This window comes from Crinia signifera, chromosome 5, assembly GCF_055691185.1.
Source record: "Crinia signifera chromosome 5, ASM5569118v1, whole genome shotgun sequence".
In the NCBI taxonomy this organism is placed as follows: Eukaryota; Metazoa; Chordata; class Amphibia; order Anura; family Myobatrachidae; genus Crinia; species Crinia signifera.
The window spans coordinates 304,060,440-304,087,660 of record NC_139221.1 but is presented as its reverse complement, the minus strand read 5'-3'; the positions used below and the strand labels follow the sequence as shown (position 1 = coordinate 304,087,660).

Here is a 27,221-nt window from a genome sequence, read left to right as displayed (position 1 = left end):
CACTGTTTTTTGAGCCGACATGTGCCGACAGGCGGTATTTCATGCCCTACCATCCACTAGGGCGTGGTGGGAGAATAAAATAGTGTGCCGAGCGCAGCGAGGCACCATGCCCGAAGCATCGCGAGCGAAGCGAGCGATGCGAGGGTCCGATTCTCATTGCCAACTGTGTCCATGTCGACTGTGTCGACATTCGGATAAAAAAACAGTGAAAAACCCATGTCGACCTTATGACCAGTCGACTTTCCTCATGTCGACCTTTATGCAAATTCGACCTTAAGTCATGTCGACCTTGGCCCATGTCGAACTTAAGTCAGGTCGACCTTCCTGCCAGTCGACCTAGTGGGGTCGACCTAATGACTGTAGACCTAAGTTCATTCTGACCACGGTTATTCACAAGTGGATTAAAAGGAAAGATACAGATATGATTTTCATCTGAGAGGGCATCTACTATGATAATCCCCCCTGCTACCTGTGTTTGGAATTTGCAGATATACCATCGATTCCAGACATACATTCATACATTCGAAGACAGATATCAGATATGGATGTTTAAGGTCTCTAGCCCCTCTGGGACTGATTAATAAGTTAAAAGTTGATTGGCTGTTACATTATCTTTCTACTAGCTTTTGACCCTTAGTGCCTACTCCAGTATATGCCATCTATACCCAAGGTACCAGTGTCCCCCATAGTGGAAGAAACAACTTGTTGCTGACATTTGTCCTCTAACTCATGACTGACATGACTGATACAAAACACATCATGAAAGACAAAGCAGTTGTAAATGACGGTAAATACTTTCTATCGTTTGACACGGCAATTCCATTTCCACTATACAATCCGGATGCCACTTGTCTGACGTCGCCAGGACTGTAATACACCACGTTTGCCCACGTTAATCCAATGAACATCTCCACGAATTTCATGTTGAAATCTGTGAAGTAATAATCATTAGTGGCGTAGAAGCTCTCGGGTCCAACTGCCACAATATCATTGACACTGGGGGAAAAAAAGATACAAAATTTTAAGAAGAAAAAATATATTGGGCCAAATGTAATAGGGTGAGAGTTTCAGAAAGTGAGAGATTTTGGGAGAGTTTTCCCATGTTTTTTAAAGCAGCAATCAATTACACTGCAAAACCAGGTTGATTTTGCCATGTCATTGATTGCTGCTTTAAAAAACATGGGAAAACTCTCCCAAAATCTCTCACTTTCTGAAACTCTCACCCTATTACATTTGGCGCATTGTATTACAATATAGTTGTATATTAATTTGCTCAATCAGTGTTAAAGAAACTAAGCTAAATGTACCAATTTTTCTTTTAAAATCTAATTGCCAAAAATTGCACTAAGCATCATATGTATATTTTACTAGTAAACAGGTCAAGACTAAGGGCAATAAGATATGTTGGTAATGTTAACAAAAATGTTTGATGTGTAAATGCTCCAAGCAGAGTGCCCCACATTATGCCACAAAGAATCCTCAGTTCACATATACCATAGTGCCCCCAATGCTAGTGAAGGAACTATGTGTGGGAGCCCCGGGATGACTGCTCCGGCTGTTCAGTTGTTAATTCGGTTCTGCTAATAAGGACTCCTTAGTTTCTTCTTGGTGCTCTGCCCTGACCCACCCCGCATTCTGTTCCATCCAACTCACTCAAGTCCCAAAATCAGTTGGTAACTACCAATCCTCCCAAACCCCACCCCCGGCCCCTCTCTGTCCTATCCTTCACTCTGCATCACTCTGCCTTGCTCCATCCTTATTCCTGAAAGCACCCAATGCACAATAAGGCATAGATTCTAGGTTGTGCCTGGAGAATTATTGCGCACAGTAAGGGGGCCACGATCCTGAGGTGCGAACAGAATCCACATTAAGTCCACCCTTGGGGTTTACAGCGGCCAGGAATGAATTAGTTCTGGGCTGTGAACTTGTCAGTTAAACACCAAATGGTTTCATCCACTGGACGTGGGCAGTTGGTTTACTTTGAATGTGACACAGGTGTTATGCAGCCCACACACGCACCGATTCCAGCGTGCGTTGTGGGCTTAACTAGCACACACAGCATCGCATCGTATGCCTTGTGCATACGATGTGCATGCGATGCGATGCTGTGCTAGAAAAGCTAGTACAAAAAGTATGTGCAGCACATACTTTTTGTACTGTACGATGAGGTGCCGCGGGAGCGCGCACCCCATCGTACAGCATCGCACCGCCGGCATCGGCGCGTGTGTGGGCTGCATGACTTCCAAGGTAGACTGTGTACGCGCCAAGGTACTCTGTGGATGCCACCTGCAATGAGCAGCAAAAATATAATGCTATGGATTGTTTGAGCAAGGAGGGCCCCAAAATTGGTATCTTGCTTAGGGCCCCAAGATGTCAAAATCTGCCTCTTTGGGGGGGAATTCAGTTAACTGACCACTTTAAAGTTCCTCAGCTAACTGAATTCCCCCCCAGTGTGGGGCCATCCTTGCGCAAGAGCACATGCATCATGATTTTGATTAGCCGCACCCATGTGGGACCCGTTTACAGGTGTGTACCCATCATGCAATCCTAAGCATGTTCGCGGGCAATGTAGTTACGGCAAATGACCAACGATTATCAGTAATCGGGGGTAAGATGTGTGTGGTCTTCTCTGTATAACAGTGGTCTACGGAGGTATATTCAAAGACTGTTAGGGGAAAATGGTACTGTGACAGGGTCTATTCTGTATGGACCTATTTCTGGGATTACCCTTGGAAGTATGGTGCTGGCTCCATATGTGTCAGATATTTGGAAGTTCCAGCCAGCTGCCAGCAGGAGCAGTAGGTAAGCAAAGCAATGTGTGGAGGGTGTGCAGTGTGGGCCTCTCTGGAACCAGGATCTGGTGTACGCTGCATACCCAGTACCTATTATAGGTACGCTGCAAGCTCCAAGTTGAACTTCTGGTTCCACCGCTTATATAGCCTTTGTTCAGGAGAACAATGTACACAGACACTACAAAAATGCAATAAACACTGCATGGTTACTATGAGAATATAAACACACTATATTCAGACACGAAAAAGCTAATGTTATAGTATATTCATGTGTATAAAGAGAGCCACAAATTGCGTTTGTTTGCATTTAAATATCTTTTCATTCTTCTTCAGAAAGTTGAACACGAAAATTAGATTAGAGATAGACCTCTTAAGGCCCCCATACACTGAGACGATTTTGACGAATTGGGTCGTCAAATCGGCCCAAATCGGGTCAGTTTGATGTCCCCTCAGATCTGATGCGCGGTCCCGTGTGCATTAGACCTGTGTCAGGTGGTCGGACCTGCTGGCTGTCCGACCACCTGACCTTGGACCTCCCTCCTGACGGCGGGAAGGGCGGGGAGCAGGGAAGCATGCGATCTGTCACAGCAAATTGTTGCTCGCAGGGTATTGGGTGTCCGTACACTGCTGCGAGACATCACAGCCGTGTATGGGCACCTTTAGAATCCCGGAAAGGGGGCGGGTATATCATGTGATGATGCATATCACTTCACCAGGTCTCAACCACTTTAATGGTTGAGTCAGGGGCGTAACTATAGCACCGCAGCCCCCGCCACCGCGGGGGGGGGCGCTGTGCATGTGGGGGCGCCGGGGGCTGCGGTGCTATAGTTACCCCCCCCCCCCCAATCCCCCGCAGACTTACGTATCTTGCTGGTCCCGGCGGCTCCGTTCTTCTGATGAGGACCACAACAAAATGGCCGCCCCCATATAGCAAACAGTTCTCTGAAACTGTCTGCTGTACGGGGGCGGCCATTTTGTGGTGGTCCTCAGCAGATGAACGGACGGAGCCGCCGGGACCAGCGCGATAGGTAAGACTGTGGGGGAGGGGGTTAGCATGGGCGACGGGGCGGCCGGGGGGGGGGTGCTCGACGGGGCGGCGGCGGGGGGTGGGTATGGGCCCCCCCCCTAACGGCGTGGGGGGGCCCAAAACGTAGCTACGCCACTGGGTTGAGTGGGGAGGGGCATGATGAAACAAACACCCGTTCCCCCAACTTCTTGATTAAAATGGCCAGTATATAAATTGTGGATATGCATTGTGTTAAATTACTGAGTTCTGACCAATAGTCCAGAGCGCAGGGTCACTCAAACAGTCAGGGTTAGTAAGAGGACCCTGATCATTGGTGGCAGCAGTGGGATAGGAGATCTATTTTCTTTCTGGAGAACATTGTTTCTGTAGAGCCGTTTGCAGTACCTGTTCAGCAGCGGGTGTGTAACTGTTTTCTGGTGCACAAGAACGTTTTCCTCATCTGCAAATTTAAATATCTCAACGATGCTTTTAAATTGAGGATGGTTCACCACAAAAAGATAGACCGCGTAATCTGAAAACAAGAGAAGAGAGTGCTTACAGTTTGGCATAGTACTGACACAATGGGCCTAATTCAGACCTGATTGCAGGACAGATATTTTGTTTCTGTGCAGGGTAAATACTGACTGCTTTATTTTTGCACTGCACTTTGTATTGAATCCACACCACCTAAATCTAATGGGGCGTACACATGCTTCGATTTGGACACGTTTTCGATTCGATTTTGCTTCTAGAAAACTGCTCTATCCAGCATCCCCCCTCCCTGTCCTCCAGCACGCCGCCCTCACTCCGTCCGTCCTTTCCCCCCTTCTCTTGGAAGCCGGCACCTGCCAGGTCCCGGCTGCTGTCGATATCACATCAGTATCGACGGCTGCAGCATCAAACCATCTGTACACCCCGTTACTCATTCCGCACACGCTACATCTGCCCGCCTGCAGTGCACATGGTTTTGCCCTTTTTGAGAACAAATGTTTCTCTCAGCATTTATAATCTTGTTACCATGAAAAATGGTGAAATAAAGTTTATACTCATATGGTATAAAAGGCATAACTCAGCAAAGATAACTAGCACTCATAGTCTTTGGTCTTGGACATCAAAAACATCTAAGTCTGCAGCAATGCATGGTTATCATTGTTAACACTAGTGGCCAGGAGAATAAAATGCACTGACCACATAACCAGTACTACTGTATAGTAATCTGTAGCTATAGATGAAAACGCTAGCATTGGGTAGTGTATACGACGGGGGGGGGGATGAAACAAAAAAGAAATCTGTGTAGAAACCAAACAAGACTTAAGGTTCATGGTAGAGAGGGGGCCCTGCTTTTGAGATTGTTCAATATGGAGAGAGGGGGGAAAACTGAGAATATGATGGAATTGTAGCTATTCGTATCCATAGACGTTGTATCATGGGAGGAGAAATTAAGAACTCGGGCAGATTTATTAAGCTCGGTGAAGTGAAAAACTGTCTGGTTTTTATCACCGGCCAATCAGCTCCTACCTGTGAAGTTACAGGCTTGGTTTGAAAAATGACAGGTAGGAGCTGATTGGCCAGTGATAAAAAACAGACAGGTTATCACTTCACCGAGCTAAATAAATCCTCAGTTTTGGATTGTCCAGCTTTTATATAGCATTGGGAAATCCATGTGGAAATGTTGGACAGATCGTTTTTGGGTTGTCATCCGCATAATACCCCTTTCACACTGCAGCTCTTGAACGGTAAATTGCCTTTTTAAATGGGTAGAGCTGCAGTGTGAAAGCTCCCGGGTGCTATAACCGTTTAACAAATACCGGTATTTGTTAAACGGTTAAAAAGCAGTGTCCTACCTGTTTCAGAGCCCTGTTTTTGGCACTTTGAACGGCTCTACTGTATTCCTATAGCTTGAAACGTGTTCCTTGGGGGTTGCATGTGTGAATGGTATTAAATGCTATTTTAAATGGTTTTCACCTGCAATGTGAAAGGGGTTTAGTGTCTCAGACCCAGGGCCGGTGCCACCACTAGGCAGCCTTAGGCATTTGCCTAGGGCGCCGGGCAATGGAGGGCAGTAGTGAGCAGCGGCAAAGGGGCAAAGGGGGGATGCGGTGGCCGCATCCCCCCCTCCGAGTGAAGCGGCGACCGCAGGTGAGCGCACCAGAGGCCCCCCCCCTGCGCTCCGGTGCCATGCACGGCACTTCTCAGACCCGTTTTAAATACCGTTTTGAAATACTGGGTCTTAAACGTTTAGGCAATGTGAAAGTGAGGTTGATGCACCCCAACAGAAAAAGTATAGGGGATGATGTACCAGAAGGTGAGACACTAAAGGAACATAGGTATCAGGTGAACTGGGTGCGCATATTTCCCAAATGGGAAGGGAGCAGGAATGTGCAGGAGAAAAGGGTGGTGTACTGTACTAGAACTGGTGGAAGGCCAAGGAGGACTAGTATGGAGAATTTACTGTACATGGGGCTGCCGATACGATGATGTAAGATGACATCTTATCACTGTTTACTTGTGAGCAATCGTGATACGGCGATAGGTTATTTCTGACACAATCTATAGTTACAATAATAAATCAGGTCATATAGAATATTGTTGTTAGGATGATTGTTAAAGTTTAAAATCTGCAAAAACACACATGGAAAAATGATAAGTTCTGTTACATGACAAAGAGAATTTCTGAAATTGTATTTCAGGTGGTTATGGTCTTTCAGATCTACATCGTCTAGGTCTACAACCAAAAGGTCGACAACTAATGGCCGACAGGGTCAAAAGGTCGAACGTCATAAAGATGACAGCGTCAAAGGTGAAAAGTAAAAAAATCCGCATGAGTTTTTCATGTTTTTTTTGGGGTTGAAAAAGGTTGACATGGGCTTTTAATTTATTTGTGTCTATGTCGACATAGGGTGGCATAGACATCGTATGAGCTCGCTCGCCATGCCTCAGGAACGGTGTCTCGCTGCGTCCAGCAAACTATTATAATCTAACGCTACGCCCACATGGATGGTAACATATGAACAAGTTTTTTTTTTTTTTTATATCATGAAAATCTCATGCCAATCTTAAAATAAAACCATGGCCCTTTTCAGATTGACCTTTTTCCTTTTTTCATGTCAACCTTTTGACCATGTCGACCATACGTTGTCAAACTTTTGATTGTCCACCTAGAGAATATAGATCTAATGCCGGGATACCATTTGAAATATCCTCAGACACCAGCTATAAATATGGGATCTCAGATAAGATAATTGGGTCACTTATACATCAGGAAACAGTTGCAGAACCTTTTTACGACTTAATTTTTAACTTTGCCCTGGATGGCGCTCAGTGTATGACTGGCTGCCAGCAGCTCGGGGACACTGACATGTCCTGTGGTGTACTGTCCTGTATGGGCCTCAGTGAGTGACTGGCTGCCAGCAGCTCTGGGACACTGACACATGTTCTGTGGTGTACTGACCTGTATGAGCCATAGGGTCAGATGTACTAAACTTGAAAAGTGATAAAATGGAAAGTGATAAACCACCAGCCAATCAGCTTCTACCTGCCATGTCACAGGCTCGGTTTGAAAAAAGACAGATAGGAGTTGATTGGTTGGTGGTTTGTCACTCTTCATTTTATCACTTTTCAAGGCTTAGTACATCTCGCCCTCAGTGAGTGACTGACTGCCAGCAGCTCGGGGACACTGACATGTCCTGTGGTGTACTGTCCTCCTGGGTGGCGCTTAGTTTGTGACTGGCTGACGCATACTTGCCTAATTTTGGAAACCAGTTTCAGGGATATTACAGTTGGTAGAAAAATGGCGTACCATTAAGGAGGAACATCATGCTCCACCCAAAGGGTGTGTCTAGCTTCACAAATGGGTGTGTCTATGCTTAAATTAGGTCCTTGATGGGTCTCATTGGGACACATGGCCTAATTCAGAAATTTTTTTAGCAAATGTTTCCGTGCAGGGTAAATACTGGCTGCTGCAGATTTTAGTTTGAACACTCCCCACCCAAATCTTAATCTCTTTGCATAGGTTACATCTTCCCCACCTACAGTGCAGCATTGTTTTTGTCCATTTGCTTAAAAAAAGGGCTTTTTGACAATTTATCTAGTAATGCCACTGTTTCAGTACCCTGTACCGCTACCCATATCCAGGAGACAGTCACCGGCTTGTCATCTGCCTGAACCCCGCTCCACTATAAGTTCCGCTTCATGCCCAACAGCAGCTGTAACAGTGAGTACGGATATAGCATCACTTGTTCAGTGAATCCACATTGACTGTCAGTGTTGAGCAAATTGAATTGGATCAATTATAATTAGCTGGAGTGTACATTACGCTGCCAAACCACCAACTGTACACAGATTTTGTAACATACATTTTCAGTATGGACAGAGTACTGCTGTCTTTGTGGATATTTTAACATTCTATTCTGTACTTGATAATCCCACTTTGCTGAAGAATATTGGCCAGTTTACCGAGCACCTGAGACGTGAGGTGGAACTAGCTCAACCTCTAGCTCAATGGAGTTTCCCCACCTCTCCAGGACCACTTTAAGCCCTGCCTGTGGCGATATTCAAATGGCAAATTGGAGCTGACCTGTACAACGTCTCACCTTTCTCATCAATGTAAATGCTGAGTCCATGAGGGTTAAATGAAGAAATGTCAAACCCTTTGCTAATACGCAGCGGAACTGGACGCAGCTCGTCATCATTCAGATCTAACAGTAATATTTCTCCGGGCTTGTCAGGTGCAAAGGTCTTTAAACCAGGATATTTCAGTCCCTTTAAAGATACATACATACACCTGTAAATAGGCAGCAGTTATCTGGACAGAGGAGGTAATGCACTGCATGTATCCCTCAGAGCTGGATTAACGATTTGAGAGGCCCCAGGGCACTTTAGATTGGGGGAATCCTAAACGCCAACATTTAGGATACATGGATTGAGGCATGGGGGACGACTGCAGGCTACAACTTTTTGCAGCTCTGTGATCAGGTAGCCCCCCACCACCACCATCTAAGAGGTCACCCTTATGGCCGTGGGGAGATCAGGGCCGCTGACTCTGTCAGCCATAATCCCTCCCAACGGGCGTGCCTATCTGCATTTTTGTGCGGAACTCCCAGAAAACGCTGGGACAAATGCCTGGGGGGGTGCACTTCCATTTTAAAATGATGGGGTGAAAACCTCAGATTATCAGCAGCTTTGACACAACGTTGCTGTGGGGTTCATATGATAATCAGCAGGTTCTGCTTTCTGGATCTGCTCAGAGAAAAACAAGTGGATTTATTGGATTTCTGGGATGCAAATTATTCCCCCCAGTACTGCAGGTATGTCCTGATGACATGTCTGGAATTACATTATAAGAAAACATTTGATCCCCAATAGAACATTCATGCAAGATAGAAGATAGATAAATTAAAATTCTTGCACTCCAAAGATTTGTAGAATGCTGTAGGAAGTTAGGGGATAGACCTTTCCCTTTACTGTGGGACCTCACAGCTGGACCAGACCTATCCTCTTACTGTGGGATCTCAAAGCTGGACCAGACCTATCCTCTTACTGTGGGACCTCACAGCTGGACCAGACCCATCCTCTTACTGTGGGATCTCAAAGCTGGACCAGACCTATCATCTTACTGTGGGACCTCACAGCTGGACCAGACTTATCCTCTTACTGTGGGACCTCACAGCTGGAGCAGACCCATCCTCTTACTGTGGGACCTCACAGCTGGACCAGACCCATCCTCTTACTGTGGGACCCCACAGCTGGACCAGACCTATCCTCTTACTGTGGGATCTCACAGCTGGACCAGACTTATCCTCTTACTGTGGGACCTCACAGCTGGACCAGACCCATCCTCTTACTGTGGGACCTCACAGCTGGACCAGACCCATCCTCTTACTGTGGGACCTCACAGCTGGACCAGACCCATCCTCTTACTGTGGGACCTCACAGCTGGACCAGACCTATCCTCTTACTGTGGGACCTCACAGCTGGACCAGACCCATCCTCTTACTGTGGGACCTCACAGCTGGACCAGACCCATCCTCTTACTGTGGGACCTCACAGCTGCACCAGATCACTGTAAGATGATCTCTCCAATCTGACTGATTCCAATGAGAATCTGTTAATGTCTGGGAACAGAAGCCCACGCTTACACATCCATTCCGTGCAGCCGCGCGGTTGACAAATCATTTGATGGTCACTTGCCATCCAATGATTTTTCTGCTGTTCGTAAAGAAAAGTCAGCCTGGACTGACTTTTCATTTCCACGCTGTCCTCCAAATTCGGCGCCGGCGCTGAAGTCATCCGCCCAACGCAAACAGTGTGTTTGCAGGGGAACGCCCAGCTTTCCCCTGCTTCCCGAGAACTAATGGGTCATTGCTGCCCAGACCAGCAATGACTTCTTGGGTTGGGGTAGAGGAGGGGTCCCAAATTTAAATTTTGCAATTTGGCCCACCACTCAAGTTCCACCACTGGTTTGCAGTGTCATCTAATGTGTTCCCAGCTTAAGACTGGAAAACACACATTCACTTCCAAGGAGATCTTTATTCAGAATATATCTGGACAGAATATCGAATCCCAACAGTGGTTTGTTCACTATACATATCTTCCCCCTGCCTCCCTTGCCCCCACCCAACCCTCCTCCTATGTGCCTAACCCACTCTCTCCCTGCAATCTAACCCCACCTACCTAACCCCACATTCAGCATGCAGACAACAGGGATTCCCGCATTGGCACCACATCGATGTTGGGATTCCGGTGCCAGCCTTGTGGCCACAAGTTACAATGTCAGCATCTCACTGACTGTCGACATTCGGTCTGCCAGGACGTTAACCACATCCTGTTTATTCATGCTAACCTCCTTAAATTAACTCCCAAATATTGTTTAGTAGTAATTTAATTAGCGAGGGTGAACAATTTGGATTTAGTGCTACAACAGTCTGCAATTCCCTGAGTCGCTGGCATCCTTTATGTAATGTATATACTGTATATATGGTTATCAAGGAATAGTAGTGTACTTACAGAGCTGATAAAGGCCAGTCCGTTCGGGAGGATCTCAATGTCCTCAGACCCAAACTCTGCAAAACAAGTAAAAACAATCAGAGGTGACAAACAACGGATAGAAGCGAACCCGCAAGAGTATCCATTTGTACTGATGGTGGTCACATAACATGGACTAATATATAAAAAAAGGGGGGTTGTGGCCTTTTTTCAGAGCTGTTGGGGTGGCAGCACTTCTATAGAACCTCACTGTTAATAGAGGCACAGGGTTGAATAGAGAAGAGATATAGAAGTGCACTCTTATATTTTCACCAGAAATGGTACACAGTAGTAAAATCAATTGTGTTTATGCAGAACATCAGTACAAAAAGATATTTCGGTACTTGTTTCCTAGCACGGCGCCCACTAAGCCAATTGCTTAGTGGGCTATTCTGCATTGGAGAATCGCATCGCATGGGCCATTTTAGTTCCGTGCGATGCGATGCGATTTTTTTATGTAATTTATTCACTGCTCGCATCGCACCTCCTGCAAAATTGCATGCAATCACATGCGATTTTATAGGGTGTGCGATGCCATTACATTAGCTATAAAATAAATAATATGATCGTATGACATACCAAGAGGTTTTAGGCACCCCACACTATCCACACCACCCCGAAGCATGGCGAGCGGCAGCGGAACGCGTCCTCCGACATTTTCATACCCCCACCATCCACGTCGGCGTGGAGTTGATTTTATATATTGTGGGGAGCACAGCGAGCCACCGAGCCCGAAGCGTGGCGAGTGGACGCGGAATACATGTAAAGTAATCCGCGTCCACTTGCCATGCTTCGGGCTCGGTGACTCGCTGCGCTCGCCACACTATATAAAATCAGCTCCACGTCGACGTGGTTAGTGGGGGTATGAAAACGTTGGAGGACGCGTACTGCTGCACTCGCCATGCTTCAGGGTGGCGTTGATAGTGGGGGTTGCGTAAAACATCATTGTATGTCATACAATGATATTATTGTATAGCTATTGTAATGGCATCGCACACACTATAAAATCGCATGCCATTTTGCGGGAGGTGCGATGCAATGCGATCCCCTGGGGCATACAGAGCAGTGAATAAATGACATTACAAAAAATCATCGCACTGCACGGCACTAAAATGGCCCATGCGATGCGATTTCACTACGTTAGCGTACGTAGGAAATCTGGGCGCCGTGCTAGGAAGCAAGTACCAATATTTCTTTCATTTTGGTGATTCTCATAAAATTTCAATAATTGATCCAACATCTGACTTAAAACAGCATAAATGACCCTACGCGTTTCGTCCGATGAGGACTTCTTCAGGGGTGAACAGGATCAAAAATCAATAAGGTAAAAGTCCTGATTATCCTCAATAATTAAGAAACAAAGTATAGACCGACATCTGACAAAGTATTTTGTCATATAGAATAATGTGGTTTAATTCATAACCAGAAATTTTGGAAGCAAATCATATCCTCAGTCAGAAAATAGTCCTGCTTTCTGACTGAGGATATGATTTGCTTCCAAAATTGCTGGTTACGAATGGAACCACATTATTCTATATGACAAAATACTTTGTCAGATGTCGGATGGGGTGCCATTGAGGGGGTTAAAATTGGGGTCTGGGGAGACTTTTACATTGAATCCAATGTAAAATAGGGTCCCAGGGACCCAATTCACATTTCAATCAATGTAAAAATCGGGACCATCGCGTCGGTCGAGAACGGCCGGGAATTGCCGAGCTCACAACCTTTACTCTCATAAAATTTCAATAATTGATCCAACATCTGACTTAAAACAGCATAAATGACCCTACGCGTTTCGTCCGATGAGGACTTCTTCAGGGGTGAACAGGATCAAAAATCAATAAGATAAAAGGTGTAATTATCCTCAATAATTAAGAAACAAAGTATAGACCGACATCTGACAAAGTATTTTGTCATATAGAATAATGTGGTTCCATTCGTAACCAGCAATTTTGGAAGCAAATCATATCCTCAGTCAGAAAGCAGGACTATTTTCTGACTGAGGATATGATTTGCTTCCAAAATTTCTGGTTATGTTTAAACCACATTATTCTATATGACAAAATACTTTGTCAGATGTCGGTCTATACTTTGTTTCTTAATTATTGAGGATAATCAGGACTTTTACCTTATTGATTTTTGATCCTGTTCACCCCTGAAGAAGTCCTCATCGGACGAAACGCGTAGGGTCATTTATGCTGTTTTAAGTCAGATGTTGGATCAATTATTGAAATTTTATGAGAGTAAAGGTTGTGAGCTCGGCAATTCCCGGCCGTTCTCGGCAGAACAAGCCCGACTGCTTGTGAAGTTGGGCTCGTTCTGCGAGATCCCCTGCTCAATGCTGTTGAGGAAGACAGCATGGAATAGGGACCGGCGGCCATCTCCCCCGACGGGAGATGCTCGCCGGTGATTGAATGCCCCCTGAGTCTTCAATAATTTAAATGCTTGGTACCAGAAGTGTTTTGCATTCTGGATTTTTGCGTAGTTTTGGAATATCTGTAACTATAAATAATTCACATACGATAAAAAAATATAATGCAAGGTGCGAATACAAAATAGTGAATAAAGGCATGGGTACTTGTTTCCTAGAACGACCACACCGATGTTGATTGGGTCAGTCGCATCGCATCGATCGCATCGCATGCGACCAAATCGCATGCGATGCGACCGACGCGATGGTCCCGATTTTTACATTGATTGAAATGTGAATTGGGTCCCTGGGACCCTATTTTACATTGGATTCAATGTAAAAGTCTCCCCAGACCCCAATTTTAACCCCCTCAATGGCACCCCACGATTGACGCCAACCCGAAGCACGGCGAGCATAGCGAGCCCACGAGGGGCGGCAGTACACGTCCTCTGACCTTTTCATACCCCTACTATTCACGTCGGTGTGGAGTTGAGAATATAAAGCATGGCGAGCGCAGTGAGCCCCGCGAGGGGACGCGTATAACTTCACAGGTATATGCGTGCGCTCACCTTCTTCGGGCTCGGTGGCTCGCTGCACTCGTCACACTTTATATTCTCAACTCCACGCCGACGTGGATAGTAGGGGTATGAAAAGGTCGGAGGACGCGTACCGCCGCCCCTTCGCGGGCTCGCTACGCTCGCCACGCTTCGGGTTGGCGTCAATCGTGGGGTGACGTTCACAATGGGGGGGGGGGGGCATATACAATGAGAAATGGGCCATATTGGCCCATTTCCCATTTTTTATCCGATTACAATGTTAAAAATATTTTAACATTGAACCCTATGGCAAAATCGGGTGCATCGCGTCGGTGGACCCGATTTTGCCTTTGATGGCAAAATGGACCTGATTTCAAAGGAAATCGGGTCCATCGGGGGTAATCGTGTACCTTAAGTTAAGGTACACGATTACCCCCGATTGTGGCCGTTCTAGGAAACAAGTACCAAGGCATGTGTGCAAGATATTACCTTTGGGTCCATGTGTTTATACCTTGAAACAAGTGACATTTGTAGTCTGAAATATGCAGCTGTCAGAATGAACACAGATATAGGGGCCTATTCATTATTGAGGCCCCCCAATAATTAAGTATCCAGCAAATAAGTACTGAAGCAATTGAGTATTGCACCAGCTGGATGTCAGATGCTCTAGAATATTAGATACACTTACACCAATAAATTAATAAATGAGAAAGCAATGATTGGCTGAGAGTACCGCTTCCATGCTCTCAGCCAATCAACACTTCTATTATAGCAGTGTCCTGAAGTGACCTGTCATTTTATCATTATCAACATTTTAACCGTATCTACATTTTTGGTTATCAACTGTATGATTTGTCTATATTTTAATTGTGTCAGCATTTTACCCTGTCATCTTGACTGTAGACATATATTTTAACATTTTAACTCTGTCTAGGTGACCCTTTTGGACTGTTGACATTTTGACCATGTCAACTTTTTGTCACTGTTTTTTTTTTTGGTGTAGGCATTTTGATTGTCTGAATATGGACTCTCTACATTGGACCTCATCCGTATCTTGCTGCAGGTGTGGCATCACCAGGAGGAGACCTATTAGACATTTTCCTAAGCACGAGCAGAAAAATAATGGTGACTGATTTGTAGGCCCTAATGTAGTCCTGTGAGACATATTGTTGCAGTCAGATATTATACTGGGACTCCTTTGCAGATATGAATTCTCAGACCTACCTATTCCTTTCAGTAGCCGACAGCTGATGAGAGCTTTATGTTCTGCCACGTTGAATAGTTTCACTCGATGGCTGAAAATGGAATAAAAGGGTATTAGCCGATATTAGCACACTACAACATCCCCTCTCTGGCACAACAACCACATGCCCCATCTGCACATGAACCACATGCCCACTCCTACACACCAATATGCCCCCCGTCTACACACCACACATGCCCCTTTCTACACACCACACATGTCTCCCTTCTACACACCACACATGCCCCCCTTCTACACACCACACATGCCCCCCTTCTACACACCACACATGCCCCCCTTCTACACACCACACATGCCCCCCCTTCTACACACCACACATGCCCCTTTCTACACATCACACATGCCCCCCCTTCTACACACCACACATGCACCCCCTTCTACACACCACACATGCCCCTCCTTCTACACACCACACATGCCCCCCTTCTACACACCACACATGCCCCCCTTCTACACACCACACATGCCCCCCTTCTACACACCACACATGCCCCTCCTTATACACACCACACATGCCCCCCTTCTACACACCACACATGCCCCCCTTCTACACACCACACATGCCCCCCCTTCTACACACCACACATGCCCCCCTTCTACACACCACACATGCCCCCCTTCTACACACCACACATGCCCCCCCTTCTACACACCACACATGCCCCCCTTCTACACACCACACATGCCCCTTTCTACACACCACACATGCCCCCCCTTCTACACACCACACATGCCCCCCCTTCTACACACCACACATGCCCCCCCTTCTACACACCACACATGCCCCCCCCTTCTACACACCACACATGCCCCCCCTTCTACACACCACACATGCCCCCCCTTCTACACACCACACATGTCTCCCTTCTACACACCACACATGCCCCCCTTCTACACACCACACATGCCCCCCTTCTACACACCACACATGCCCCCCTTCTACACACCACACATGCCCCCCTTCTACACACCACACATGCCCCTTTCTACACACCACACATGCCCCCCCCCCCTTCTATACACCACACATGGCCCCCTTCTAGACACCACACATGCCCCTTTCTACAGACCAATCCCTTTCTGCACACCACACATGCCCCCCCTTCTACACACCATACATGCCCACTCCTACACACCACACATGCCCACCTTCTACACACCACACATGCCCCTTTCTACAGACCAATCCCTTTCTGCACACCAGTCTAGTCCCCATATAAAACCTATTATTCGCTGATTTTCTTGGAGTGCAGGCAGGAGTTGAACCTGGCTGGATCACCAACAGCCCACCCTTCAGTGTGACTGCAGCCTGGGGTGTAACTCCCAGAGGTAAGGGAATCTTCCTGCTTCCGAGCTCCATGCCCCGAAGGGGCACCTGCATGTGATTCACAGCAGAATCCAAGTGTGACCTCTGCTCTCCCAATGGAGTTCTGCTGCAGAGTTATCCGCCTCTCTGTATAACGACCAGGGGCGTAACTAACTATTTAGCCCCCCCCCCGCCGCACCTAACCAGCCCCCCCTTCTTACCCGCGGTCTGCGTCTCGCCCGGCTCTCTGTCGGGACCTTCCTGATGTCACGGTCCCGGCCGGCTCCTGCTGCTACAATGAAAACGGACTCTTAGAAAATGGCTGCCCCCATACTGCAGACAGTAAACTGTCTGCAGTATGGGGGCAGCCATTTTCTAATTGTCAGTTTTCATTGCAGCAGGAGCTGGCCGGGACCGTGACGTCAGGAAGGTCCCGACAGAGAGCCGGGCGAGACGCAGACTGCGGGTAACTTTAGCCCGGCAGCCCTTTCTCTGCGCCCCCCCGCCACCGCGGGGGCTGCGGAGCTATAGTTACGCCACTGATAACGACCGCTACCAGAGGCTGAACTACCATTGATGCCCACTGCTGCAAACAAGCAATGAGTCATTGCAAACTTGGGTTGGGGTAGAGGATGTGGGCTTAAATTATATTTTTGCACCTGGGCCCACAAACCACAAGTACGCACTGACCCACCCCTGCAGTAGGGGACAGGACAGCTCCCAACTGGTTCCACTCAGCCTAAGCTGCAGCAGTGACATGACAAGCGATAAAGTGGAGAGGGATAAACAGCCAGCCAATCAGCTCCTAACTTTTATGTTACAGGCCGGGGGGGGGGGGGGGGAGATTCTGTAAAGCAGAAATGCGGTAAAAACCCCAGGGTTTTTACCGCATTTCTATATGCTATATGCCCCCTCCGCAGTGCCGGCGCTGCAGAGGGAATCGCCAGAAAAAGCTGGCGATTCCCTGCAGAAGCCTATGGGCTTCTTACCGCAGCGCTGTGTGACAGATCCGTCACGGATCCCTCCCAGCGTACCCTGCGGCCGGCGCAATGCTCTGCACATGCGCAGATGGACTCCCGGGTCACAGACCCGGAAGTCCAGCACCGGCACCGCATCGCAAGGGACAGCTCTTATCGCAAGAGCTGTCCCTTGCGTTAATAACGGCATATGTTACAGCATATGTCGTTATTAATAATGTGGTAGCCGGCGATAATGGGCGCGGATGTTACAACATCCCAACCCGGGTTTTAAAAATCACAGTTAGGAGCTGATTGTCTGGTTGTTTATCACTCTCCACTTTATCACTTTTTGAATCTTGATACATCTGGCCCTGAACCTAGTACGCAGCTGTGTTCTGCAGCATCGCAATAACCGTACACCGGCTCCAGCTCACATCGGACTGTATTTATAGATATTTCTTCACCTTTCTGACAGTGTTTTCTGTCCCATCCCAATCAAAGTACAAATATATTGTATAAAGTCTAAAAGACCTTGTCCTCAGGCCGGGTTCAATGGCAATTTAACATTTCCCTGAAATGTCACTATTATTGTGAAATCTAAAATGGCAGTTTACTGAGAGTTTCCTAAGGACGCAGCAGGGCTGTAGCTGAGCTGAACCAGTGTCCAATAGGCAGACCGTACATTTGCGCTGAAGGGTACTTGTTTCCTAGCACGGCGCCAGCGATTTTAATTGTATCCATCGGGTCCTAAAAAATCGTGTCAATCTCATTGCATGCAACTAAATCGCATGCGATGCGATCAACGCGATTTTTACATTGGGCCCCAGTAGCGCACGCAGGGGGGGTTTCTGAGTACCCAGAAACCCCCCCCAGCAGTCTAAGGGCCCTAGGCTGAAAGCTGAGGGTCCCCTCTTTCCATGGGTACAAGAATTTTTAAAATCGGCCCTCGGGAACCGGAGATATCTGACTTCAAAGCAGTGGTCCCCATCCAAGCCTGTTAATTGCTCTGCCCAGTCAGATATTTCAGGTCCTGTCTGACTTAGAGTTTTTCTGAGGGTATATTCCAAAATCTGGGACTCTCCCCCTTTGATGAACACTAGTAGCTTGTCTCTACTCTTCCCAGAACCAGAGATATCAGCCTTCCAGCAGCTGGTTACTGCTCCAGCTCCACACACCTGGTATGTCGTTTTATATACTCATTGGCAGATTGTTCTGCCTCCTGAACTCTGATCCCCTAGTCCCCAATACCATTTGGTAGTTGGGATTCTCTAGTTTTTAATTCCAGTAAAATCTAAGAAATCTATTTCTGGGAACAGGAGATATCTGCAGTCAAGCAAGCTGTTCTCCCACCAGAAAATTATGAATAATAAGCCCACTCCACTATACACCCCTCCTCTGCGTATTAAACATCCTCTACCATCCTGGAAGTTATGTATCAGGGCCCCTTCATTCAGCCCAATGCCCCCTTCTCCCACCCCATCTCCCAACATCTGTGCATTAAAGTGGTAATTAGTGGAAATTACTGATCCAGGCCCTACATGCTGAGCGGTTGATATAATACCCCCTACCACCCGTGGGACATCAAAGCTTCCCCCACCCCTACCGCTGGAGGATCGGTAGGTGCCCCAATACATTGCTATGCCCAGGGGTCTACACTGCTGTTGACACCCCTGTGTGTATGTATGTATGTATGTAATTATGTATATACATTTGGTCTATCTATAATACTTTAACTGACCCAGCATATACTCGGTCACCTAAGTGTCCATCTCCGTGCTTTGCTCCGCCCCTCTGGAAACCCCCTTCTGAAAATCCTGCGTTTGCCCCTGGGCCCAATGTTAAATGCCCCCATACCCCAATTTTCATTGTATACCCACCCTGATGGGTGAAATGCCCCCCCATTGTTAACACCACCCCACGATGAACGCCAACCCGAAGCGTGGCGAGCACAGCGAGCCCGCGAGGGGCGGCGGTACGCGTCCTTCGACCTTTTCATACCCCCACTATCCACGTCGACGTGGAGTTGATTTTATATAGCATGGCGAGCGCATGCGCATTACTTTGCAGGTATTACGCGTCCGCTCGCCACGCTTCGGGCTCGGTGGCTCGCCACACTATATAAAATCAACTCCACGCCGCCGTGGATAGTGGGGGTAGGAAAAGGTCAGAGGACGCGTACCGCCGCCCCTCAAGGGCTCGCTGCGCTCGCCACGCTTCGGGTTGGCGTTCATCGTGGGGTGGCGTTAACAATTGGGGGGGGGCATTTGACATACAAATTACCCATCAGGGTGGGTATACAATAAAATATTGGGTACATTTGCCCATTTAATATTGTTCCCTATGTAAAATCGGGTCCAACACATTGGTTGCATTGTATGCCATTATAATGGCATATAATGGACCCGATTTTACATAGGAATTTAACATTGACTACAATGGATTCAATGTTAAATCGTGTCGGTCGCATCGCATGCCATTATAAAGGCATGCGATGGACCCGATTTTCTAATTGTCGGGAAAAGGCTAAAAATAGCCAAAAATCGCGTCGGTCGGGTCCATCGCATACCTTAACTTAAGGTATGCGATGGCCCACGATGGGCGCCTTGCTAGGAAACAAGTACCCGCTGAAGAAAAAATATATAAAAACTATTTAAAAAAAAAATACATACTTTCAGATTTATTGTGAGTGGCACAGATCAAGTATGGTAGGCCCTGTTAGACACTACAGAGTTCTTATGGGTGCGTTTCTCCTGACATAAGTGTACCAGGGTATCTGGGTGCGAGATCCCAATTGGATGACAGGGAAGGCAAACATTACATGATCTAGGGCCTCAGTGCAACTGGAACCCTCCATGACTCTGCCAACCTTTTGACCTGTTGACCCTGTCAATTACTGTCTATCCATTCTAGACACTGTAGATCAGTAAACCGAAACCACAGGAAAGTGAAGAAACTACTGGACCCTGCAGAAAGAAACACCCATCCGGGCCCATACAACCAGATGTATTGTTACATCAAGCTGTGCTGAGCCTTATTGCAATGCATACATCCAGGTGCATATGGCATTGTTGCTGATCCCATGAAGTGTGCAGGCCCAGTAACACGCGCATTACGCAATGTGAATACACCTCTATTCACTATATATCCCATTTCACTGGGGAGATCATTCATCCCTTTTCCTTCTCTCGCTAGTAATTATTTGCGCTTTGTTAATTTATTGATGAATAACAAACCTGTGTAATCCCCTCTTTGGTGCTCAGCAATACAAAGCCCAACTGTAGTGGAATCACATTATCGCGTATTATGCCTGTCTGTTGCTATCCCTATCATTGCTAAAAAAGCATACCTCCCAAGTTTAAAAATTCCTCCCCACATGATAGGGAGGTGTGGCCTGAGCAAAATGGGGCGTGGATTCGCAGGGATGGTGGTCTGTGAGCTGCTGGCCATGCCCCGGTTCTTGTCTCCCTAAATAGATGCTGTGCACAGAGCATCTATTGCTGAGCAGAGCAGTGGGTGACAGGGGGGATTCTCAATTGCCCCCACCGGGGAACACTGCCAGTCACTTCATATTAGGTAGATGGCCGACAGCTCCGTGAGGAGGGGGCGTGGCCCGCCAGTGTGATGAGAAAGGGGTGGGGTTGGAGCTATGCGGGTAACGTGATGTTTGGGGGCATTGCACGCGTGGGGTGGCGTTAACAATTGGGGGGGGGCATTTGACATACAAATTACCCATCAGGGTGGGTATACAATAAAATATTGGGTACATTTGCCCATTTAATATTGTTCCCTATGTAAAATCGGGTCCAACACATTGGTTGCATTGTATGCCATTATAATGGCATATAATGGACCCGATTTTACATAGGAATTTAACATTGACTACAATGGATTCAATGTTAAATCGTGTCGGTCGCATCGCATGCCATTATAAAGGCATGCGATGGACCCGATTTTCTAATTGTCGGGAAAAGGCTAAAAATAGCCAAAAATCGCGTCGGTCGGGTCCATCGCATACCTTAACTTAAGGTATGCGATGGCCCACGATGGGCGCCTTGCTAGGAAACAAGTACCCGCTGAAGAAAAAATATATAAAAACTATTTAAAAAAAAAATACATACTTTCAGATTTATTGTGAGTGGCACAGATCAAGTATGGTAGGCCCTGTTAGACACTACAGAGTTCTTATGGGTGCGTTTCTCCTGACATAAGTGTACCAGGGTATCTGGGTGCGAGATCCCAATTGGATGACAGGGAAGGCAAACATTACATGATCTAGGGCCTCAGTGCAACTGGAACCCTCCATGACTCTGCCAACCTTTTGACCTGTTGACCCTGTCAATTACTGTCTATCCATTCTAGACACTGTAGATCAGTAAACCGAAACCACAGGAAAGTGAAGAAACTACTGGACCCTGCAGAAAGAAACACCCATCCGGGCCCATACAACCAGATGTATTGTTACATCAAGCTGTGCTGAGCCTTATTGCAATGCATACATCCAGGTGCATATGGCATTGTTGCTGATCCCATGAAGTGTGCAGGCCCAGTAACACGCGCATTACGCAATGTGAATACACCTCTATTCACTATATATCCCATTTCACTGGGGAGATCATTCATCCCTTTTCCTTCTCTCGCTAGTAATTATTTGCGCTTTGTTAATTTATTGATGAATAACAAACCTGTGTAATCCCCTCTTTGGTGCTCAGCAATACAAAGCCCAACTGTAGTGGAATCACATTATCGCGTATTATGCCTGTCTGTTGCTATCCCTATCATTGCTAAAAAAGCATACCTCCCAAGTTTAAAAATTCCTCCCCACATGATAGGGAGGTGTGGCCTGAGCAAAATGGGGCGTGGATTCGCAGGGATGGTGGTCTGTGAGCTGCTGGCCATGCCCCGGTTCTTGTCTCCCTAAATAGATGCTGTGCACAGAGCATCTATTGCTGAGCAGAGCAGTGGGTGACAGGGGGGATTCTCAATTGCCCCCACCGGGGAACACTGCCAGTCACTTCATATTAGGTAGATGGCCGACAGCTCCGTGAGGAGGGGGCGTGGCCCGCCAGTGTGATGAGAAAGGGGTGGGGTTGGAGCTATGCGGGTAACGTGATGTTTGGGGGCATTGCACGCGCTATTGCGTCGTCATGGCCACACCCCTCACCATGTAATGCCAGTATTACAGGCACACTACAGGTCCCAGCAAGCCTTGTTCTGATCTTTATTACACATTAAATAAATATTGTCTCATTGGCAGTCCAGCTCATAAACCAGAAGCTCTCGTATGCAATCTGTAGGAGTGTGCAACCCTGTGTACACACTGAACGATCTTTACAATTGATTCCAATATGCCAAATCATAAAGATACCATTCTGGTGTGTACTTGGCCTTAGAAGTCTACTAGGTTCAATTAAAGTGGGAGCTGGGGGGTGAGATAACTACTACAGGTTGAGTATCCCTTATCCGAAATGCTCGGGACCACGAGCATTCCGGATAAGGGAATTTTCTGGTTTTTGGAATAAAATTGTATTAGGCATACTTACCTGTCCCCTGGTGGTGCCCGGTGGTCCCTTGGCATCCACCGTTGTCCCCTGAAGTCCACAGCAGGCCTTCAGCACCGTCTCCAGCGGTGCCAGGAGTGCTTTGCACTCCTGGCACCACTTAAGACGCCGGAGAGGATGCTGAAGGCCTGCCATGGATGCGGGGGCACCTGGTAAGTATTAAAAAAGGGTTAGGGGGGAAAAACATTTTTTTGAATTGTTCCAAAAAACAAGTTTTTTGGAATGATTCGGATACGGGATGCACGGATAGGGGATACTCAACCTGTATTATACTACTTCTGTGCGGTATTCCAAGCATCCAGTATGCCATCAGCACAGGAAACAAAGTTGTGCTATGCTTATAACTCTCAAAATTCTAATGACCTTTATACAATACAGAGAGCATTCTAATGACACCTATGCAATACAGAGAGCATTCTAGTGACAGTTATGCAATACAGAGAGCATTCTAGTAACACCCCTGCAGTACAGAGGGCATTCTAGTGACACCTATCTAATACAGAGAGCCTTCTAGTGACACCTATACAATACAGAGAGCCTTCTAGTAACACCTATGCAATACAGAGAGCAATCTAGTGATACCTACCAATACTGTACCTAGGGCCTGATCGCATGGGTGTGAATTTGCACAGTGAATGAATATCGATTCGATACAATGTGCATGCGAGAGGCCATCCTGCGATGAAGTCCTGCAACTTATTCTATACACATGCTGTTTGCAAGGCGACTTACTGGAAGTAGGGTGGAAACCGGCCGCTTAGTGGGAGTGCTAAGAAAATGCAGATATGCCTGATCGAATTAGGGGAGGATGTATGACGTCAGCTCCAGCCTGAATATACCTTAATCTATCACACCACCAAGTAAGTCCAGGGCTACGCGGCGCCTGCGATGAGTTGCGGCCAGAGCAAACATCATTAGATGGCGAGCCTGTTACGATGGATTTTGCACAATTTGGCACAGGGTCACGTTGATTCGCACGGCGGGATTTCACTCTAGCGGCCGGTGACTTAATGCTGGCCGGAGCTAATTCCCGGCCGTACATTCAGGCCCGTAGACTTTTCGGTGCCCCGGGCCAGAAAGAGCATTGCCCAACAAGTTTCAAACAGGGACATAAGGATTCTATTATCCATGAGTCCCTTTGTGGAGCAAGAAAGCGCAGCAAATGGTTTACGTACAAAAACCCAAGAGTCCGGGGTGAGATCGAGGAGCAAACGGAGGGCGAGTTGAGGTGTATTTGGCAGCGTCTACACACCATTACATTGGAAACTCCCCATCCCCTCGTGGCTATGTTCCCCCTTTCTTCCTTGCAGTACACACACTCTTTTGGGTGGATGCTATTTACCATGTCAGGAGGAACGCCGACACTACAAAGTATACGGAAAGCAACACGGTGCAACTTGTGCAGCTGCTACAAAACTATGGCAGTTATCGATATTAGAATAGGTATGAATAAAGCCTCAGCAGCAAAGGGGTTAAGTTATCCCTTTACCAGTATATACCGAGCCTTTCCCAATATAATAGATATACTGGATATGCAGTGAGGGGGAATGGGGCACCTCTAATGGTGAGGTGGAACATTTTAATTCTCACAGAAAAGCATTCTAGTTTGCAGGGAGATGCCAAAAACCCTACCACTGACCCTGTATCTGCCTAATGGGGGGGTGGGGGTAATTAGGTGGCATAGAGAAAGTTCCCCTAACTCTGCATGACCTCTTTATGCCCTGGCACTGGCAGAATGTCTCACTGTCTGAAACTTCCATCAGCTACAAGTGGAATACAATTACAGGCGGTAACTTACATGAAATTCATCACTGTGTGCCCCAGGAACGCCAGGATGGCTCCGAAGATTATAATATTCAGTAGTTTCCCCATGTCTGCAGGGCTGGTATATAGGATTCCTGGCTGTACGTTACTAAGTGGGAGCTGGGACTGGAGCAATGTTTGCCCACTCTGAGATTCTGCGCTTCCCTCTTCCAACCTGCACGTCCAGAATCTCACATGTCCTGGCTTTCATCCCTGGCAATTTTTTTTTTTTTGGGGGGGGGGGGTAGGTAAACACTGCAGTAGACGCTTGATTACAAAATAACTGTCCCCGTATGATTCCTGTGTGCAGTGATCAGTGTGTGACGGACCAGCTACAAGCCAGTGACTAGATTATTGCTGCTGCTTGCACTCTACAACGGCTCCACCCCTCCCCAATCCCAACCCTTCTCTGCTCTGCTCCCCTCCTGTCTCCCATGCTAAGTGGCCATATAGCAATTCTGAACCGCAGAGTTTGTTACAGAGAACTTATTTTCTGATGGTCTTGCATGCAGATGTAAATGAATGTATATACTGCGGGGGAGTATGGGTCATTGGGTCAACCAATATTAGGTCAACCAATATTAGGTCGACATATTGTACATTGGACCACTAAAGGTCAACAGGGCTTACAGTAGGTGGACACATGAATTAGGTCAACATGGTTGGAATGTCAACACATGTATTAGGGCGAAATGGCTAGTCAAAAGGGTCAACGTGTTTTTTTTTCACTTGTTGTTGTTCCGAATGTCGACATCGCACTTGTATCTCACATCATGGCCCCATACTCCCGGCAGAGAGGGAAGTGACCGCACGCCCTCCCCCCATCTGTTCAGACCCTACTGTGCTGCACTTACTCACAACAGAGAGGGGAGTGGCCGCACGCCCCCCCCCCCCCCCCGCCCCTGCTCAAACCCAACTGTGCGTCACTTAATCCCGGCAGAGAGGGGAGTGGCTGCAAACACCCCCTGTTGGATCCCCCTCCCTGCTCAGACCCTACTGTGCTGCACTTACTCCAGGCAGAGAGGGGAGTGGTTGCACCCCTCTTCCCTTCCCCCGGGGATCCAACAGATCATACCTCAAAAGAGGCACCAGAGAAAGTGACACTATGATATGTTGTCAAGAAGGCTTAACTAAAGGAGAGTTATAACAGGTCTAAGCACAAGGCATGTGTCCATATCAATCCCCCTGGGCTAGAGCAATCAGCCAGTCAACACTGGAGTCCGTCCAGGATAAACTCCATATGAGGCAGGGAGAAAAGGTTCTTCCTATGGTTCTAGGCTGAGAACGCCAACATGTGAGGAATGCAGAAACTGTGAAACCTGTATCGACTATGGGGCAGATTTATTAAGCTTGGAGAAGAGATAAACTGGAGATAAAGCGGAGAAAAGGTAAAAGGAGATAAAGCACCAGTCAATGAACTCCCAACTGTCTTTTTCAAACACAGCTGATTGGCTGGTGCTTTATCTCCTTTTACCTTTTCTCCGCTTTATCTCCAGTTTATCTCTTCTCCAAGCTTAATAAATCTGCCCCTATGTCCCTTGAGACATTCAAAAATTCACTTCACCGCTGTATTATTGTAAAGCCATGAAAGAAGAGCCAGCAATTTATGAAACTGTAATAATAGCTAAGAATTCAAGGGGAATTTACTAAGATAGGAGTTCTATTTCCCATGGGATGTTATGGACAACCAAATAGAATCTATTTCTTATTTATTTTGCGCCATCTAGAAGATAATAGATAGTATCTGATTAGTTGCCCATAGCAATATCCCATCTGAAACAGAACTCTCATCTTAGTAAATGTCACCCTTAGTTATTGTTATAGTACACTCCATTGCTGGGTACACCCACACTTTGTTGAGAACATCGCTGCCAATACAGCAACAGCTACTTGCTCATGTGTTGACAAACTGTAAAAGTTTAAAGTTCCAACATGCTTGTCACGGGTTTGAGACATACAGTACAGTACTTATCTCCATTCCAGGTGCTTGTGTGGCACCCTGCAGCAGGTGCCACTAAGAAATCGCTGGAGGAGTAACCCCCCAGCAGGGAAGGGGTTAACCCCTCTCAGGATGCCAGAGCTAGAGGACGGGGGCGTGACTTACCCCGGGCGCGAGGAGAGAGAAGAGCGGAAGGTCCGGCGGCACGTGCAGGGGCTGCGAAGGCTGGCGTGTGCGGGAGAAGCGGTCTGCAGTGACCGGGAGGGGACCCGCGGCGGCACCAGAGACTGGCGAACAAGCCAGAGGAGGCGCCGGGCAGCGACCAGAGCTGTCGGGAGGAGGCGTTGTCAGCGGCAACGGGACCCATCGAGAGCCCTGCCGCAATCAGGAACCGGCACCGCGGAGAAAAGGGACAGACGGGAGGTAAGGCGGGCAAGTGCAGCCAGGGACAGACTGGGCAGAGTAGCCAGGGATCCCCACCAACCAACCCAGCGAGGGAGAGAGAGGGAGAGCAGCGCCCAACAGCATCCCCTCCCAGCCACAGCAAGCAGGGGCAGAAGCTCCCCACAGGTGCAGGCCACCGCTGCACAACTGTACCTGTAATGGTGCACTTCAGCCAGCCAGG

At 47.4% G+C, this 27,221-nt stretch overlaps 1 protein-coding gene across 1 annotated transcript in view; it reads right to left on the bottom strand.

Annotated features, from left to right (window-relative positions):
* The window catches only part of LOC146081291 (serum paraoxonase/arylesterase 2-like), a 35,413-nt gene extending 10,515 nt beyond the window's left edge, over positions 1-24,898 (bottom strand). The window contains exons 1-6 of the mRNA XM_083189430.1: positions 24,653-24,898; positions 14,992-15,062; positions 10,804-10,859; positions 8,391-8,559; positions 4,204-4,330; positions 796-996 (exon numbers count right to left, since the gene is read on the bottom strand). Of these exons, the coding sequence (XP_083045556.1) occupies positions 796-996; positions 4,204-4,330; positions 8,391-8,559; positions 10,804-10,859; positions 14,992-15,062; positions 24,653-24,726 (698 nt within the window). The 5' untranslated portion in view covers positions 24,727-24,898. The remainder of the gene's footprint in view (positions 1-795; positions 997-4,203; positions 4,331-8,390; positions 8,560-10,803; positions 10,860-14,991; positions 15,063-24,652) is intronic.
* Between the last annotated feature and the right edge of the window lie 2,323 nt (positions 24,899-27,221).